Genomic DNA, 18,980 nt, shown 5'->3' with positions numbered 1-18,980 from the left:
GTTAACCTTGTGGCAGTTCCCTTGTAGGTTATTTGTCATTTTTCCCTTGTTGCTTTCAATAATTTTTCCTTTGTCTTTAATTTTTGTCAATTTGATTACTATGTGTCTCGGCATGTTTCTCCTTGGGTTTATCCTGCCTGGGACTCTTCGCACTTCCTGGACTTGGGTGGCTATTTCCTTTCCCATGTTAGGGACGTTTTCAACTATAATCTCTTCAAATATTTTCTCGGGTCCTTTCTCTCTCTCTTTGCCATCTGGGACCCCTATAATGAGAATGTTGGTGCGTCTAATGTTGTCCCAGAGGTCTCTTAGGCATTCTTCATTTCTTTTCATTTTTTCTTTATTCTGTTCTGTGGCAATGACTTCCATGACTTCCACCATTTTGTCTTCCAGGTCACTTATCCGTTCTTCTGCCTCAGTTATTCTGCTATTGATTCCTTCTAGTGTATTTTTCATTTCAATTACTGTATTGTTCATCTCTGTTCATTCTTTAATTCTTCTAGGTGTTTGTTCTTTAATTCTTCTAGGTGTTTGTTAAACATTTCTTGCATCTTCTCGATCTTGGCCACCATTCTTTTTCTGAGGTCCTGGATCATTTTCACTATCATTATTCTGAATTCTTTTTCTGGAAGGTTGCCCATCTCCACTTCATTTAGTTGTTTTTCTGGCGTTTTATCTTGTTCCTTCATCTGGTACATAGTCCTCTGCCTTTTCATTTTGTCTATCTTTCTGTAAATGTGGTTTTCGTTCCACAGCCTGCAGGATTGTAGTTCTTGCTTCTGCTGTCTACCCTCTGGTGGATGAGGCTATCTAAGAGGCTTGTGCAAGCTTCCTGATGGGAGGGACTGGTGGTGGGCAGAGCTCAGTAAAACTTTAATCCACTTCTCTGATGGGTGGGTCTGGGTTCCCTCCCTTTTGGTTGTTTGGCCTGAGGTGACCCAGCACTGGAGCCTACCCCGTTCTTTGGTGGGGCTCATGGCAGACTCTGGGAGGCCTCATGCCAAACCCAGAACTTCTGCTGCCAGTGCCCTCACAGTGAGCCACAGCCACCCCCCGCCTCTGCAGGAGACCCTCCGACACTAGCAGGTAGGTCTGGTTCAGTCGCCTATGGGGTCACTGCTCCTTCCCATGGGTCCTGATGCGCACACTACTTTGTGTGTGCCCTCCAAGAGTGGAGTCTCTCTTTCCCCCAGTCCTGTTGAAGTCCTGCAATCAAATCCTGCTAGCCTTCAAAGTCTGATTCTCTGGAAATTCCTCCTCCCGTTGCTGGACTCGCAGGTTGGGAAGCCTGATGTGGGGCTCAGAATCTTCACTCCAGTGGGTGGACTTCTGTGGTATAATTTTTCTCCAGTTTGTGAGTCACCCACCCAGCGGTTATGGGATTTGCTTTTATTGTGATTGCGCCCCTACTACCATCTCATTGCAGCTTCTTCTTTGTCTTTGGATGTGGGGTACCTTTTTTGATGAGTTCCAGTGTCTTCCTGTCAATGACTGCTCAGCAGTTAGTTGTGATTCCAGTGCTCTCGCAAGAGGGAGTGAGCGCACGTACTTCTACTCCACCATCTTGAACTAATCTAAAGAGATGACATTTAATAAATGGAAAGACATCTCATTTTCATGTATTGGAACACTTAATATTATTAAGATGGTAACACTCCCCATTTTACATATTGATGTGCAGATTCAACATAATCCCCACCAATATTCCAGCTGGTGTCTTTGCAATAACTGAAGCTGATCCTAAAATTCATAGGAAAATCAAGGGATCCAGAATAGCTAACATAGTCTTGAGAAAGAAAATGATGACTCACACTTCCTGATTTCAAAACCTGCTACAAAACTATAGTAATCAAGACAGTGTGGTACTGGCCTAAGGACAGATATACAGACCAATGGAATAGAACTGAGAGTCTAAAAGTCTAAAAGTGAAATAAAGTCTAAAAGTCTAAAAGTGAAATAAACCCTCACTTTTACTGTCACCTAATTTTCAGCAAGAGTGACAAAATAATTCAAGAGGAGGAAAGAATAGTCTTTTTCAACAAATGGTGCCAGGACATCCCAAATGAATATTCACATATAAAACAATGAAGCTGAACCCCTACCTCTCATCGTATATAAAACGTAGCTCAAAATGGATCGACGACCTAAACATGACAGCAAAAATAATAAAACTCTTAGAAGAAAACATGAAAGTGAATCATCATGATCTAGGATTAGGCTATGGCTCTTAGACACCAAAATACAAGCAGCAACGACAACAAAAATTAGTAAGTTGGACTTCATCAAACATAAAGATCTAGGCCTAGGGAAACAGTATTCCAGAGAGAACAAGTATGAAGGCCCTAAGGTAAGATGTGTATTAGAGGAGTAGAAAGTAAACCAGAGTGAGTGGAGAAAGTTGAAGCATGATAGGAGAAATATTTGAAGAGATGGGCATAGTCCAGTTTACAAAGGGCCTTGAAGGCCATGATAAGAAATTTGGATTTTATTCTAAATGCAATGGGGATCACTGGAAGATTATATTTTAGAGAATGTCATGTTCTGATACATGTTTTTGAAGACAAGTTTGATTCTTGCATGGCAAATGAACTGTTGCTGGGCAGGGAACAAGGGAACCAACTTAGAAAGTTTTTATAGCAATCCAGGTAAGACATAAATGATGGTATCAAGAGAACGGATAGATTGGAGATTAGACAGATAGACAGATATGGAAGAGCTGAAAGGACTAATTGAATGTGGGAACGGAGGAAAAACAAGAAATAAAGAATAACTCCTAGGGGCTTCCCTGGTGGCGCAGTGGTTGAGAGTCTGCCTGCCAATGCAGGGGACACAGGTTCGAGCCCTGGTCTGGGAAGATCCCACATGCCGCAGAGCAACTAGTGCCGTGAGTCACAATTACTGAGCCTGCGTGTCTGGAGCCTGTGCTCTGCAACAAGAGAGGCCGCGATAGTGAGAGGCCCGTGCACCGCGATGAAGAATGGCCCCCGCTTGCCGCAACTGGAGAAAGCCCTCGCACAGAAACGAAGATCCAACATAACCATAAATAAATAAATAAAATTAAAAAAAAAAAAAAGAATAACTCCTAGGTTTTCAGTTTAAGCCTGCTGACATATGTGGTATAATTTACTGAGAAAGGAAAGACTAGAAGAAGAATAAGTTTGGAGGCAATTAGGCATGGAAATCAGAGTTTTGTTTTGGTATGTAAAATGTGAAAAACCATTAGTCATCCAAACAGAGGTATCAAGTAGCAAGTTGAATAAACAGATCTAGACCTAGTGGAGGAGTCAAGGCTGGAGATAAAAATTTGAGAGTCATTCATTAGGCCTCTGTAGGACCACCTAGAGAAAACATCTAGATAGAGAAGAGCAGAGGAGCTCAGACTATGGCCCAGGGCACTGCAATATTAAAAGACTGAGTAAAGGGGGAGTTGCTGGCAGAGGAGATTGAAAAGGAGTAATCAGTTAAGTAGGAGAAAAAAACAGGATTGTGGTGTGTGAAGAAGGATAACTCAGAAATATTTCATTAGTTACTTGGATGCAAATTCAGTCACATGAGGTAGACAATCAAAAACTTATCAAAGCAAAAAAGACAAAAAATGTGAAAGAGGGGCTTCCCTGGTGGCGCAGTGGTTGAGAATCTACCTGCCAATGCAGGGGACACGGGTTCGTGTCCTGGTCTGGGAAGATCCCACATGCCGCGAAGCAACTGGGCCCGTGTGCCGCAATTACTGAGCCTGCGCGTCTGGAGCCTGTGCTCCGCGACAAGAGAGGCCACGATAGTGAGAGGCCCGCACACCGCGATGAAGAGTGGTCCCCGCTTGCCACAACTAGAGAAAGCCCTCGCACAGAAACGAAGACCCAACACAGCCATAAATAAATAAATTTTTTAAAAAAAATGTGAAAGAGGTAAGAAAAGGGAGGGAACAAATTGCAGACAGTTTAGGAACAGCAAGTCTTGTTTATACAGTTTTTTAATAAACTGATTAGTTGGCAGCTAGCAAAAAGGTAGGCTGAGCAGACTGTCTTTAAGCAGGCTGACTTCATCATCAAAGGGAACTGTTTCAGTTTATGGCTTCACCAGAGCCTTGAGGGTTTAGCTGCAGAATATATTGGACAGGCTTTCTTCCTGTATTTTTCAGTCTACCCGCTTAGGCCAGGTGTAAATCATTTCCTCATCAGAAGTACTCCAGTGTCATGGAAAAAAAGAGGGGAAAAGTATTAAAAAGTATTTCAGAAAGAATATGGAAGCCAAAATTCATGATCAGGAGGTGCAAATTAATCTCACAGGAGGTACCTTTATACCAATGGTTCTCAAACTCGAGTGTGCCACCAGGATCACCTCGTTTATTAAAACACAGATTATTAAGCCCCAATTCAAAATTTAGGATTCAATAAGTCTGGAGTGGGGCCCAAAATCTGCTTGGACTAACAAGTTCCCAGGTGATGTTCATACTGCTGATTTAAGAACCATACTTTTTGAGTATCACTGACCTAGAAAAACTTGAATATGTGCAGCTGGAAACACATTCAAGAAGGAATGTTTGTAACTACCTTGTTTATAATAGTAAAAAACTGAAAATAATCTATGTGTCCGTAGTTGAATGGATAAATACCAACATTAATATGTGGTAAAACTATAATGAAAAATAAAGAATTATTAATACAAAATTCAGGATAGTGGTCATCTGGGAGTTAGGAAAGAGAGAGAAGTATCAAGGACACACAGAGGTGCCTCAAAGTTAATGTTCTCTATTTTAAACGATGTTGTACTTCAAAATGTATAAAATATATACTTCATATATATTCTAATATGTGTGAATCATTTCATAATAAAAATTTTTAAGTAAACTTGGAGATAATGATCAGCTATGTCAGATGGTGCTGAGAGTTCAAAGAAAGGTGAGGACACAGAAAAGACTATTGAATTTGGCAAAAGGAAATTTGTGGTGATCTCTAGAAGTGATTTCAGAGGAGTAATGAGGACAGAAGCCAAACTAGAATGGATTGAGAACACCATAATACAAGATAGAAACTGCCAAAACCATGAGAAGTGAAAATGAATATCAATATTTCAGGAGTGCACATGATAGGAATTACTTCCAACCAGGGGTCATCAATACCACTTCCTGGAAGAGGCATTTGTATAGGATTCTAGAGGATGGGCAACATTTGGGTATACAGAAGCAGGAAATGAAGGATGTTTCAGGCAAAAAGAACAACAGGAACAATGCCAGTAAAGGCAGAATCAAGCAAAAGTTAGATATGAAGGGGAAGGGCAAGCAGTGCAGTCTAGCTGGAGCACGGTGGCTGGGTGAAGACTAGGATTTAGCTAGAAAGGTACACGTTGTTCAAGACTGGCACTGTCAACATGGTAGTCACTGGCTACATGTGGCTACTGAGCACTTAAAATGTGGCTAGTACAACTGAAGAACTGAAGGTTTAATTTGAATTAATGTAAATTTAACAACTGATACCTGATTCAGTTATAGGAACACTTTTAAGTATATTTGGAAGAACCTGCATATATGAATAAACTTTTTCAAACAGTAGATTTTATGTAACCTAAATATAGACCAAGTATTTTCAATAAAAATGCAGCATCTGAATTAAGATGGGCTGTAAATAAGGTGACCATCTGTACAAATTTTAGCACTGTAAGTCACACAACACAGGGTCACCCTAGCTGTAAGAGTAATCTATAGTCTAGATGTCAAAGCATGTAAAATAGCTCATTAATAAAAGCTTTTATCACATGTTGAGATAATAATATCCTGTATATATAAGGCTAAATTAAATGTATTAAGGTTAATCTCACCTGTTTTTTACTTTTTTTAATGTGGCCATCAGAAATTTTAAAATTATACATGCCTGGACTTCCCTGGTGGCGCAATGGTTAAGAATCTGCCTGCCACTGCAGGGGACACGGGTTCGAGCCCTGGTCCAGGAAGATCCCACATGCCACGGAGCAACTAAGCCCATGCACCATAACTACTGAGCCTGCGTGCCACAACTACTGAAGCCCGGGCGCCTAGAGCCCGCACTCCGCAGTAAGAGAAGCCACCGCAATGAGAAGCCGGCGCACCGCAACGAAGAGTAGCCCCCACTCGCTGCAACGAAGACCCAACGCAGCCAAAAATAAATAAATAAATTTATTATAAATAAATAAAATTACACATGCCTGACATTATATTAAGTATTGGACAGCACTGGTCTAGATAAAGGCAGGCCTTAAAGACCAACTTGAGTTTTGGCTATTACTCAGTAGGATATAAAGTGCCACTGAAATCTCAAAATGTCCACATAAATTTTTTTTTAAGTAAAAGGAAGTATTGTAGCATTTGGAACTATAAAAATAAAACTGGGGCTTCCCTGGTGGCGCAGTGGTTGAGAATCTGCCTGCCAATGCAGGGAACACGGGTTCGAGCCCTGGTCTGGGAAGATCCCACATGCCGCGGAGCAACTAGGCCCGTGCGCCACAATTACTGAGCCTGCGCGTCTGGAGCCTGTGCTCCGCAACAAGAGAGGCCGCGATAATGAGAGGCCCGCGCACCGCGATGAAGAGTGGCCCCCACTTGCTGCAACTAGAGAAAGCCCTCACACAGAAACGAAGACCCAACACAGCCATAAATAAAATAAATAAATAAAATTAAAATAAATAAATAAATAAATAAATAAATAAAAATAAAACTGCCCTCTGGAGTTAAATTTTTAAATTCACTCAATAAATCAAAGGAGAAATGAAGTCGCCAAGAAAAAAAAATGGTTTCCAGGCCTATAAGACTTGACTAGTTTACAAAGGCTTTATAAATGTATAACACACATCATCAAAGTTCCTAGCTTTGGGTGCATGGCAAACCGTTTATAAACAGTCCTAGTTAAAAACCAACTTTTGTATTTATTCCTTCTTTTGACAGTCACAGGTTTACAGATCTACTCAACATCTCATTTTCTACAAATCAGGAAAATTTCTAATGAATACCAGAGAATCATAGACAATGCTAGAACATTATGTATGTTAACAGTTCTGTTTTTTTGGAGAGAGATTCTTAAAGACTGTCCCCTGTCACCCTTCCTCCAACAATGTCCTACAACAGAAAAATAGAAGTCAGAAGGATTATTTTGCCTAACATTTGCAATTCTGGGAAGTCTTATCTAGCACTCTGACTAGCATCTGGCTCCCGCCAACCGCCCATCCATAATTTAGGGAATGTCACCACCATCTAACCAGTTGCCCAAGCCAGAAATATGATAGTCATACTAAATTTCTACTTCAACTTCACCCCAAAGACCTTTTCAAATTCTGCCTTCTTAATTTGTTTCAAAATTTTCTTAATATTTCACCCCAACCCTAACCTCCACCTAAGGCCCACATAGCTAAATATGGCAGAATTAAGATAAAACTAAATTTCTGTCTCTATATGAACTCTCTCTCTCTGGGTCATCTGATTTGCCTCTGTGGTTTTCACTCCCAAATTGTATCTCCAGCTCAGATTTTTCTCAAAATACCTCAGAACTGGAAATCCAATCACCTACTAGAAATATCCACCTGAATATTGGGATAGATAAATATTCCATCCCAATCTCAAAGTATCCAAAAATTCAATTTATCATTTTTCCCATCCAATTTGTTACTTATCACCTATTCTCCAAATGTTGGGATGGTTAGAGTTCCTACATTAGAAAACTGGACATCAATTTCTCTATCAATATCCAATTAATCAAGTCCTTCCCATTTTATCTCTATTTTTCAAATCCTTTCTCCATTTTTCATCCCAACAAATCCTCACCTGATCTCCCTTTAACAACCCACATCCAAACTTCAGAATGTGACCTACAAGGCTTTCCATGAACTGATCATTGCCTACCTTTCCTGTCTCTATTTATTGTCTTGTACTGAGTAACTCAACCATAAGAAATTGCTTGTAGTTTATACATGCACTAGGTTGTTTCTCATCGATCTTTTTTCATGTGCTATGCCCAGACAGCCTTCTTTCCAACTTTAAGGAGCATGTGCAGGTCTCCAATGTCTACGCATAGAAGAAACGGTATAGCTAAGTACTCAGGTTCTACTGGCATTAAAGTCCAAGAATCAACAAAATGAGTCTATCCTGCTGCCCCTGGTAGAGGTTCTTGGGTACAGAAATCTACCATCAGGATGTATTCCTAGTCATAAAGTTTCTCCAGTGGGACTTACAGGCAGTAGCTAGTTATGCTCACTAGACCAGTAGAATGAGCATTATGGACATTCAGTTTCTTTAAAGCGCAACTTCTGGTTTCTAATTTTCAGTTAAGTACCTGTTCTTGAGCATCCTTTCCAAAAGAGTGGCTGCCAAAATTCTGCTTGATTTAGCATCTTTTGTTGAGTCATCTGGAAGAAGTGACTTGCCGAGATAAGTCTAGGAAAAAAGGGCGAAGAAGCCATGTAGATGACCTACAGTAATGTCATGTCACTAGGAGCAGGGAATGAGAATTGCAAGGTCAAACTTATTGAAGGAAATGTTCCGGGCACATGATATATCAAGACACTGTTCACTTGGAAATCACAACTTGTCATCCACACAAGGAAAATGTAACAAAGTCCAATATCAGGCTTCAATAGTCACAAGATATTCAGGTTTCTACCGACCAAAGAGCATGAAAATGGATTTTATAATAACTCAGGTTCCAACACGTTAATTTTTATGAGCTCATCTCAAGAACAGAAGCTTCCCTCAGAGCTCACAGGAAAAGAGACTTACCATTGTACCTATATTAATTAAGAAGTGTCTGATAAATTTTACCTCATCTGCCCTGATGTCTTCTCAATCTATTAAGATGCATAAGGTACCTCTCTAATCTCCCAGAATTTTTTAAAAAATTATTTATTTTTGGGTCTTCGTTGCTGCCCATGGGCTTTCTCTAATTGCAGCGAGTGGGGACTACTCTTTGTTGCAGTGCGTGGGCTTCTCATTGTGGTGGCTTCTCTTGTTGCGGAGCAGGGCTCTAGGCATGTGGGCTTCAGTAGTTGTGGCACATGGGCTCTAGAACGCAGGCTTAGGAGTTGTGGCGCATGGGCTTAGTTGCTCCGTGGCATGTAGGATCTTCCCGGACCAGGGCTTGAACCCGTGTCTCCTGCATTAGCAGGCGGATTCTTAACCCCTGCACCACCAGGGAAGCCCTAATCTCCCAGAATTTATTCTGCTTTCTTCTCTCACTATATTTTCCACACTATCTTTTAACTTAGCTGCCCTAGGTTCTCTAGATTGTGACCATCTTGAAGACTGTGCCATGTCTTTTTCATCTTTGCATCCCTAATATGTAACAGTGCCTGACATTTGTTAGCAACCAATAAAAGTCTACCAACTAAGTCAAGTCTTCTTTTTAGTTGATTAAACCATCGAAAAATCTAAACCAATGCTACTCAAAGTAGCTAGCCCATAAACTATTTTTTTATGATAAGGAGTTTGAGCCAGAATGTGTAAAAGAATGGCTTCCTTTGAGAAAGTCTTGCTATGAAAAAATGTCTAGCTGGGACTTCCCTGGTGGTGCAGTGGTTAAGAAGCCACCTGCCAATGCAGGGGACATGGGTTCGATCCCTAGCCCGGAAAGATCCTACATGCCACGGAGCAACAAAGCCCATGTGCCACAACTACTGAGCCTGTGCTCTAGGGCCCACGAGCCACAAATACTGAAGCCCATGTGCCCTAGAGCCTGCGTGCTGCAACTACTGAGCCCATGTGCCACAACTACTGAAGCATGCACGCTCTAGGGCCCATGTGCCACAACTACTGAGCCCGCGTGCTGCAATTACTGAAGCCCACCTGCCTAGAGCCCATGCTCTGCAACAAGAGAAGCCACTGCAATGAGAAGTCCGTGCACCGCTTCGAAGAGTAGCCCCCGCTTGCCACAACTAGAAAAAGCCTATGTGCGGCAACAAAGACCCAACGCAGCCAAAAAAAAAAAAAAAAGTCTAGCTAAACTAAGTAGTGCTTTAGTGATACATCTGATTTACATTCTTGCCCCACTTTAAGCCAAACACTTGAAAGTTAGACAAAGACATTTTCATAAAGAAAAGATGCTGAGGAATGGATGGTTAAAATTAACTTTAGGGTCTTCATCCATTTTTATAAGCATACATATATTTACAGATACCAAAAAAGATTAAAAATAAAGGCATCTATTTTCACCGGTAAAAAAAATAAAATAAAATAAAGACACAGGGCACTTAAAAAATTTTTTTTTAACGCCAAGACGCATTTAAAAAAAAAAGCCTAATAAATTTTTAATTAGAATTTTTTCCTTTTTTTAAACAGGACAAGTAACAGATTACATCAAAATTCAGAACTTCTCAAATATCTAGTTATTATACACATTCCCATCTGTCTTGCAGGGAGGGATCTTGGTCGGCTTAACAGTTTCAGGTAAAATAAGCTGCATAAAAGTATATATTACAATAATAAATGTACAACGTTTACATGGAATATGTTTTAGAAGCAAGAAAAAGATGCATCTGCATCAAAAGGCGACCTCTTAAAATGCCACAACTCTTTTTTACATTCACTCTTGTAACAGGTCACAAGATGGAGTCACTAAGCACAGATAAATCACTGTGATGCACATAAAATATAGAAAGATTGGTTATTTTATATATTATATATATATTTATATTTTCACACTTTAGCATCTGAGACATAAACTGAGAATTTAAAATTTATTCTCTTCAGATAACAAATCATTTTTTATTCTTCATAAACATGGTGCCCACAAAAGCACATAGGTAAGGCACAATAGGGTTTTCTGTTACAGAACAGTGTGCATCATGTTTACTTAACCAGAAAACGTGCATTAACTGTGCAAGTTCATGCTGCAAACCCAACACATATACAATTAAAAAAAAAAAAAAAGAAAGAAAACTGAGCTTTAACAAAATCAAAATTGGTACAATTCCAGCTGTTTCACATATTCATTTGGACTGACAACGACATATCAACAGGTTATTTTTAAAAAGCCAATTGTTACATTACAAGTAAACTTTGCTCCATAACTATTTTAATCTGAAATCATAAACAGTAATAAGGTAACTTCACTGAAACAAAGTAAATACTGAGGCACAAAGCAACCATCACTCCTGCATTTACTGTACTGCAAACTTTCATGACCCAAAATTGCAAATATAATTTCTCAAATACACATTTTGCTGCAACAATGTGCCCTGCTTTAAACTTGACATACAACAGGGAAGCTAACATCTCATTAAATTATAAATAGATTGGGAAAATGACTTAATCCCAATGGTACTATGTCATAGCCCTAGTATTTATAATAAATACAGCTTTTCACAAAATACTTTTCCAATATCTGCCAATTGCTTTTTTATTGCTCACATAAATTTGAATCCATTACAACTGGTATCGGAACTTTCACACAATATCATACTCAGACATTTTTATATAAAACCTATAAAAGATATTTTAAACTTTTATCTAATACTTCCAGGTGTTTGGCTGTTTGATCTATATGATAGTACAGCCATATGTATATATGTGTGTGTATATATACACATATACACATACATATATATATATATACATACACACATATATACACATACATATATATACACATTAGATTATGAATAAAATAGGAAGCTTATTTTACTGCTTTAATGCAGACATCCTCACAAAACAAGACTACTTTCGCCATCACCAGCATTTATACATATATACAAAAGCCAGTTTAAGTACATGTACATCCACTTATACTTATATGTAACCACTAAACCCAAATTGATTTTTCCATATTCCAGCTATAGCAAATGAATCTCTTACAAGCAATAGAAACCTAAGATTAAATTGGGAAATTAACAGTTTTACCACATTAGCCTGTAAGGAACTATGTAGGTGACTGTATACAAAAATTCACAACATTAGTTTACAGGAAATTATGGAAATACAAGAAGCCTTTTCACCATGCTTTTGTGTGGTTATCCAAACACTTCTTGGTGCAAAAATAACAACCACCACATCTGAAAATGCTTAATAAGGTCAATGTTCCTCATGCAAAACTTTAAGTGCATTGGCTTAACTGAGCTCCAAAAACTGAATGAAACAATTATTCTATCTACTCAGCATTGCTGCTTCACTGCTAAGTCCCTTTGGAACCTTAAGATTTCTGGAACGTTCAAACAGATCTGTACTCAATAAAAATATTACATACAAAAAGCATTTAAAAAGGGAGACGAAGCCAAACAGGAATTTTCCTGTTGTAAAGAACAGTCCTAGGAGTGGAAGAAAGTCTTTTCAGGAACCTCCTTGAGAATTGGCTAGGCCAGTCCGAAGACGAAGATGAGACATAGAGTTCATATGTTTATTTGATGGCTTCAAGGGAGTGTTGCAAGTAAGAGCTTGGGGAAAGCGATGGTGATATCTATCTAGTCGTAAATATTTTACTGTAACCAATTTCCCTGTTGTAAGATAAAAATAATATTTTAGATCTGTATGAATGTGCTTAATAGAAAACAAACTGTGGTAAAAGATATATGAACACAAAACACAAATAAAATAATCTAAAATTATTACTCTAAAAATGCTAACCTAAGATTCTTTAATTTAAAATCTGGTACAGTTTAACAGTAAACCATAATTTATCTTTTCAAAATGTTTGTCATACTCAAATTTCTTACCATCAAACCAAGAGCCATGCAATGCCTTAAAAGCTTTCCCAGCATATTCTGGAGACAGACATTTAACATATACACAACCCTGTGGTATTTTTTAAAAAAATAAAAAGGGAAGAAAGAAAATAAATAGTCTTAGTTTAGTAGCAACAAATCCAAAACGTAGAATTCAATAGTAAAAGTTACTTTACCTCACGTGAATTTTTGTCTACTGCAATGTGAACAATGCCATCATTATCACTGCATTTTTCTAAAATTGCTTCTTGAATTGCCAAATGCCACTGATCCCCTATTTCCCTAAAAAATTAATGAAAACAAAAATCAACAGCCATCATCAAAAAGTCTACAAGTAATAAATGCTGAAGAGGGTGTGGAGGAAAAGGAACTCTCCTACACTGTTGGTGAGAATGTAAATTGGTACAGTCACTATAGAGAACAGTATGGAGGTTCCTTGAAAACTAAAAATAGAGTTACCATGTAAACCTGCAATCCCATTCCTGGGCATATATCCGGAGAAAACCATAATTCAAAAAGATACATGCACCCCAATATTCATCCAATATTCATAGCAGCACTATTAATAGCCAAGACATGGAAGTAACCTAAATGTCCATCGACAGATGAATGGATAAAGATGTTGTATATATACATAAATGGAATATTACTCAGCCACAAAAAAGAATGAAATAATGCCATTTGCAGCAACATGGATGGACTTAGAGATTATCATACTAAGTGAAGTAAACCAAACAGAGAAAGACAAATATCATATGATATTGCTTATATGTGGAATCTAAAAAAATGATACAAATGAACTTATTTACAAACAGAAAGAGACCCACAGACAAAGAAAACAGTTATGGTTACCAAAGGGGAAAAGGGGGGAGGGATAAATTAGGATTTGGGGATTAATTTACACACACTATATACACTATATACTTATACACATTATTTTATATATATAATGTATACATAAAATAAATATAAAATAGATGTAAAATAGATAAACAACAAGGATCTACTGCATAGCACAGGGAACTACACTCAATATTTTGTAATGACCTATAAGGGAAAAGAATCTGAAAAGGAATATATATATACATATATATACACACACATATATATGTATAACTGGATCACAGTGCTGTATACCTGAAATTAACATGATATTGTAAATCAACTATACTTCAATAAAAAGAAATATTTTTAAAGAATGAGCAAAAAAAAAAAACCCAAAAACACAAAAGATCTGTTGTACAACATAAAATTTTTACTTTTCAATCATACCTCAATACAGCTGGGGGAAAAAAGAAAAAAAAATCAACAGCTATATTCCTACTCAGAAGAAGTCTTTTGTTTCTTACAATATATATACCCAACTAGAATGGGGATAGTTTAAAAACCATATATTGTTAAAATTAACAGTACATAAATGCTTGTTACTAACAGTAGGTAGATTAAAAAATAATTAGCATTCAGAAGTCCCAGCCCTGCTCTCACTTTCCAGTCTAAGAACGCACACGCTGAGGCAATGAAGGATCAGCCTACTATAGCAGAATAAATGTGCTGTCATTTTTATGTTTAAAATCCTATGTACTTAAAGTCATTTCTCTTTTCTATCTAGACAAATGTTAATGAGCACTTTAATGAGTTACAGTAAACTTGTAAAGTATTATTTTTTAATGACATTTTCAAATCCTAAACTTAAGGAAAATTCTTAGTATACAGTGTATTCTGAGCTTCTTTTTTTCCAAAATAATAGAAGCGTGAATATAGGACACACATTTTGTACAAATAAGTCACCTTACTATTATGAAAGAGTTCCCGCTACAGTAACGCACATTTGTTTTTCTTGTGAGATATAGATGGTGGGTCCAAGGAAAAGGCTGTTACGCTTCAAATTGTAAATCTTTATCTCAGGTAATAAAATACTGGACTGGCATAGACTTCCTAATCCCTAAGGTATGAGGTAAGATTCCAAATAGAGGGATCACCACACCGTTAATTGTTCCTACCTCTGCAAAATGGAGGGGATGTGTGTGTGTGTGTGTGTGTGTGTGTGTGTGTGTGTGTGTGTGTATACTAACAGTGCTTTGTCACATTTACAATTTTGCTGTCACTTATTTGGAATCTTACCATATCAACTATTTCTTGAAATAAATGAGCTATCGGATGGGACTTATGGGTATTTTAAATGTAATACAATTTCTACTGTCAGCTTTTTTTAAAAAACAGAATTTGACTTGTCCTATCATTGGACAGATAAGTAGTCACCTCTAGGAAGCAAGTTCTAAAGATTATTACAGCTTATATGTGAAATATTATGGATTCTAAGGCAATAACTTTTGACTGTGCTATTTTCTGGATGCATGTGTTGTTGTAATTACATAGACAGAAAAGTTTCTCAAACAATAAACGGACAAGTCTTGTAGAGAGGAAGGTATGTACATTTTTGTAGAAAACTTTTTACGAGTAGGATTTGGAAATTTTAAAAGAGCAGATATTTCCATCTATATTGCCTACTGAGGCAAAGAACGGTGGCAGACATGACTTATACATCTAATAAAGGGTACTGTTGTTTGTCATCATATCTGTCATTAATTTGACTCAAGCATTTATCTGCTATGGGGATTCCCAGTGAATGCAAAGATTTATAAAAGTTTTACAAATCATTATACATCTGTGTCTTTTGGTGAAACCTTTGCTTGAAATTTAACAAAAAAGAAGGAATGAGAAAAACAGAACATTTCGGTAGTTAGAGATTCAGAAGTAAAAGATTTTTCAATTACAGACATAGCATTATAAGAGTATCATGCATTTTTCAGCCAAATATTCCAAATAAAAATTACATGTACCTTTCGTCATAATACTTACATAACTGGATCAAACATATTTCGAATCTTTAGACATGGCGTCAAACTATTTGGTGGTGAATTTCTTCTATCTAAATGAAATGCTATAAAAAACAAATTAGTTTCACTATTTTCCATTGTTCCATTTTGTTGAAAAGTATTCAGCCATTCAGTTTATTCAAAAAGTATTCACTGCGTACTTTTATTATGAGCCAGACCCCTGGATCAAGGTGAATAAGACAGACACAGTCATTGTTCTCACAGACTTTAGTTTAGTGGGGGAGACAGATGAAAAAGTGTCACCCAAGAAATCATAATTGTGGTAAATCCTAAGAAAGAAGAGTACAGAAAGCTCTCAGTGTAAGTTAAGCTAATCTGTGAATATCAGGTAACACTTCAAGGAGAAAGTATAATTTATGCTGGGACCTAAAGAATAAATACAATATAAATAGGCAGAGTAAAGAGAGGTGTAAAGGACATCTCAAGCAAAGGTGACAGCTTGTACAAAGCCCAAGGCAAGAAGGAACTTGGTATATTCGAGTAACTAAAAGATAGTCACTGTGACTAGAGTGGGGACAATAGAAAGATAAACCTGAAGAAGGGGATGTTGGATTATGGAGGACCATGTAGGCCACATTAAAGCACTTAGACATTACCATAAAAGCAATGGGAAGCCACTCAAATGTTTTAAGGAGAGGAATAGTATGATGAGATCTCTTAAAATTATAAAATTTTTAAATAGAGTGTTATGTGGAGAATCAATTAGACGGAAGCAAAAGTGAATGCAAGGACACCAGTTAGGAGGTTATTATAGTTGTCAAAGAGGGAGATGATAGTAATGTGGATAAGACAGGCCAGCAATGCAGATGGAAATAACTGGACAGAATCAGGACATATTATAGAATAGATTTGACATGACTTGTTTAAAGACTGCACATGTGGGGGCTAAGGGAGAGATTAAGGATGACTCCCAGGTTTATGACAGAACCAACTGAGGAGGGGTAAGTATCATTAATTAGACAGGAACACTGGAGGAAAGGTCAGTTTGGAGAGAGACGACATTAGGTTCATGCACATGTTGAATTTCCAGTGCTTCTTAGTAAAGAAGACAAGTATACAGCTGGGTATAAAAATCTGAAAACAAGAACAGAAGACTTAGTGCAAGATATAAATTTGAAAGTTATCCACATATATATATAAAATGAAGTTGCAGCATAAGGTCATCTGGGAAGACAGGGAGAATGATGAAAGATGGCCTGGAAAAACCCCAACACCTAGAGGACCAGGAAAATCTAGAAAAGAAGATTTAAGAAAGGGTAAGAGGTAGGATGAATACCAGAAGAAAGTGGCAACCACAAAGCCAAAACAAGAAATTTCCAAGGCAGGCTCAACTGTTAATACTGTTCAGTAAATAAGGACAGGAAAGAAAAATGCCCACTGACTTTAGCAATATTGAAATCTGAGAGCTGTTTCCTTGAAATGATGGGGATGGAAAACAGAATGGAGTCAGCTGAAGAATAAATGGGAGGTGAAAAAGTAAAGACAGTGAGTAAATTGTTTAATGCTATCTGGCTATAAATAGGTAAACAGCTATAGGACAATGTATAGTGCACCAGTGTGTTTTAAAAATGAGACTACAGTATGTTTAAGTGCTGATGAAAAGATCCAGGAGAGGCAGGGATTTAAAACACAGTAAGGGAAGACACTTGAGAAGACCAGAGGGAATGGGATCCAGAGGGATCCTCTGAAGAGAAGGGCTCAGATCTTTGTTAAGTGAGACAGCTCCTCAATTGCAAGAGGAGGTGAGGATGAGTGTAGATTTTGGTAATTCTATGGATTTGGTGGTGGAAATTTGAGGCAGGTACAATCTGATTGCTTCTATTTGAGTCATCAGCTGAGAATTAGAAGACAGAGAAGAAGGGCAAAAGGTTTGAAAAGAGGGGAAGAAATCTAAAATTGTTATTGAGTAGAGTAGGTAAGTGAAGTGACTAGTAAAAAATGGTAAGAATAAGAAAGGCAGGTAGTACTGAAGACCTAATTGAGGTTGATTAGTTATAAAGGTACTAGTATGCCAAGTTGCATGATTTTCTCCTGCTATGCTCAGCCATTTGCATATAGACAGGCACAGATAAACAGTTTCATCCTTGGTTGGAATATACCAGGGTAAGATGAAGGACAAGTGATGACTTAAGGGTACTAGCAAGAGTGATTGAAAAGATGGATTCATGAAAACTAAGATGCACAGGAAAAGAAGTTAAGATAGGAGAAATGCTGAAGAACTGGAGAAAGTAGGTGCATTGAAGAATCAGATTCTGGAGTTCCCAAATACATAAAGCAGGAAAGTTGATAGGATGAGTTTATGATAAAGACCAGAGCGTATCAATTAAAGATTTCAGAACTGTCAGTGATAAGAAACATCTGGAGCATAAACGTCCGAACAGTGCCTGATACGGGGTGGAGGAACGGTCACTAGACATGAAAAATCTTTGCCAAATCTCAGATCAAGAAGGTTTGTGAACATCTAGTACCTTCCGAACTTCTCTACCAGTGTACAGATTCTGTTCTTAGATGACCTTTTAGCTTCAGACAATCTGACTTCCTTGAAATTCCAATAATGGCCTGGGCCAGCAGGGCATGAACCAGAGAAAACAGAAGCATTCATACCACCTTATCCTAGCCTAGACCCAAGTTTCCACAAAATAACAGACCTGGGAGAAATTATCCTTGGCCAACTCTAGTCAGAAAGTAGTCCAAAAGATCAAATTGATTTTTAAGATATAAGCTTTATCTCCCTAACTAAACCCTAATTACCATGGCCATGTAAAGATACAGTAGTTATTGAATGATACATTTCAAATACCTCAGGAACTACGTTTGGGTCCTTCAAATGAATGTTGTTTATACCAAACACTACATTTGTCAGAAGCATAAATAATTCTCTGGCTCCCCAGCAAACTGGTACTTTAAAATAACTTTAGGGGCTTCCCTGGTGGCGCACTGGTTAAGAATCCGCCTGCCAGTGCAGGGGACACGGGTTAGAGCCCTGATCCGGGAAGATCCCACATGCCACAGAGCAACTAAGCCCGTGCACCACAACTACTGAGCCTGCGCTCTAAAGCTCGCGAGCCAGAACTACTGAGCCCGTGTGCCACAACTACTAAAGCCTGCACGCCTAAAGCCTGTGCTCCGCGGCAAGAGAAGCCACCGCAGTGAGAAGCCCGCGCACCGCAACAAGGAATAGCCCCCCGCTCGCCACAACTAGAGAAAGCCTGCGCACAGCAACGAAGACCCAACGCAGCCAAAAATAAAATTAAATTAAAATTTTTAAAAATAAAAATAAATTAATTAATTAAATAAAATACCTCTAGAGATACTAATGTTATATTATCACTGAATTTATATTTAACTACTCTTTAGAAATTGAACTAAAAATTCAGTAAGGCTGATTATTTAACAGTTACTTGGGAAAAGTAT

The 18,980-nt window shown here is 38.0% G+C and overlaps 1 protein-coding gene across 2 annotated transcripts in view; it reads right to left on the bottom strand.

Annotated features, from left to right (window-relative positions):
- Positions 1 to 10,234: 10,234 nt before the first annotated feature.
- The window catches only part of LEMD3 (LEM domain containing 3), a 66,741-nt gene continuing 57,995 nt past the window's right edge, over positions 10,235 to 18,980 (bottom strand). For both annotated transcript variants that reach the window (XM_059936419.1, XM_059936420.1), the window contains exons 10-13: positions 15,529 to 15,610; positions 12,846 to 12,951; positions 12,661 to 12,739; positions 10,235 to 12,441 (exon numbers count right to left, since the gene is read on the bottom strand). In XM_059936419.1, the coding sequence (XP_059792402.1) occupies positions 12,278 to 12,441; positions 12,661 to 12,739; positions 12,846 to 12,951; positions 15,529 to 15,610 (431 nt within the window). In that variant the 3' untranslated portion in view covers positions 10,235 to 12,277. The remainder of the gene's footprint in view (positions 12,442 to 12,660; positions 12,740 to 12,845; positions 12,952 to 15,528; positions 15,611 to 18,980) is intronic.

Source organism: Balaenoptera ricei, chromosome 10 (genome assembly GCF_028023285.1).
Source record: "Balaenoptera ricei isolate mBalRic1 chromosome 10, mBalRic1.hap2, whole genome shotgun sequence".
Lineage (NCBI taxonomy): Eukaryota > Metazoa > Chordata > Mammalia > Artiodactyla > Balaenopteridae > Balaenoptera > Balaenoptera ricei.
Note: the sequence above shows the minus strand (reverse complement) of the source record. Positions and strands in the feature narration are given on the sequence as shown.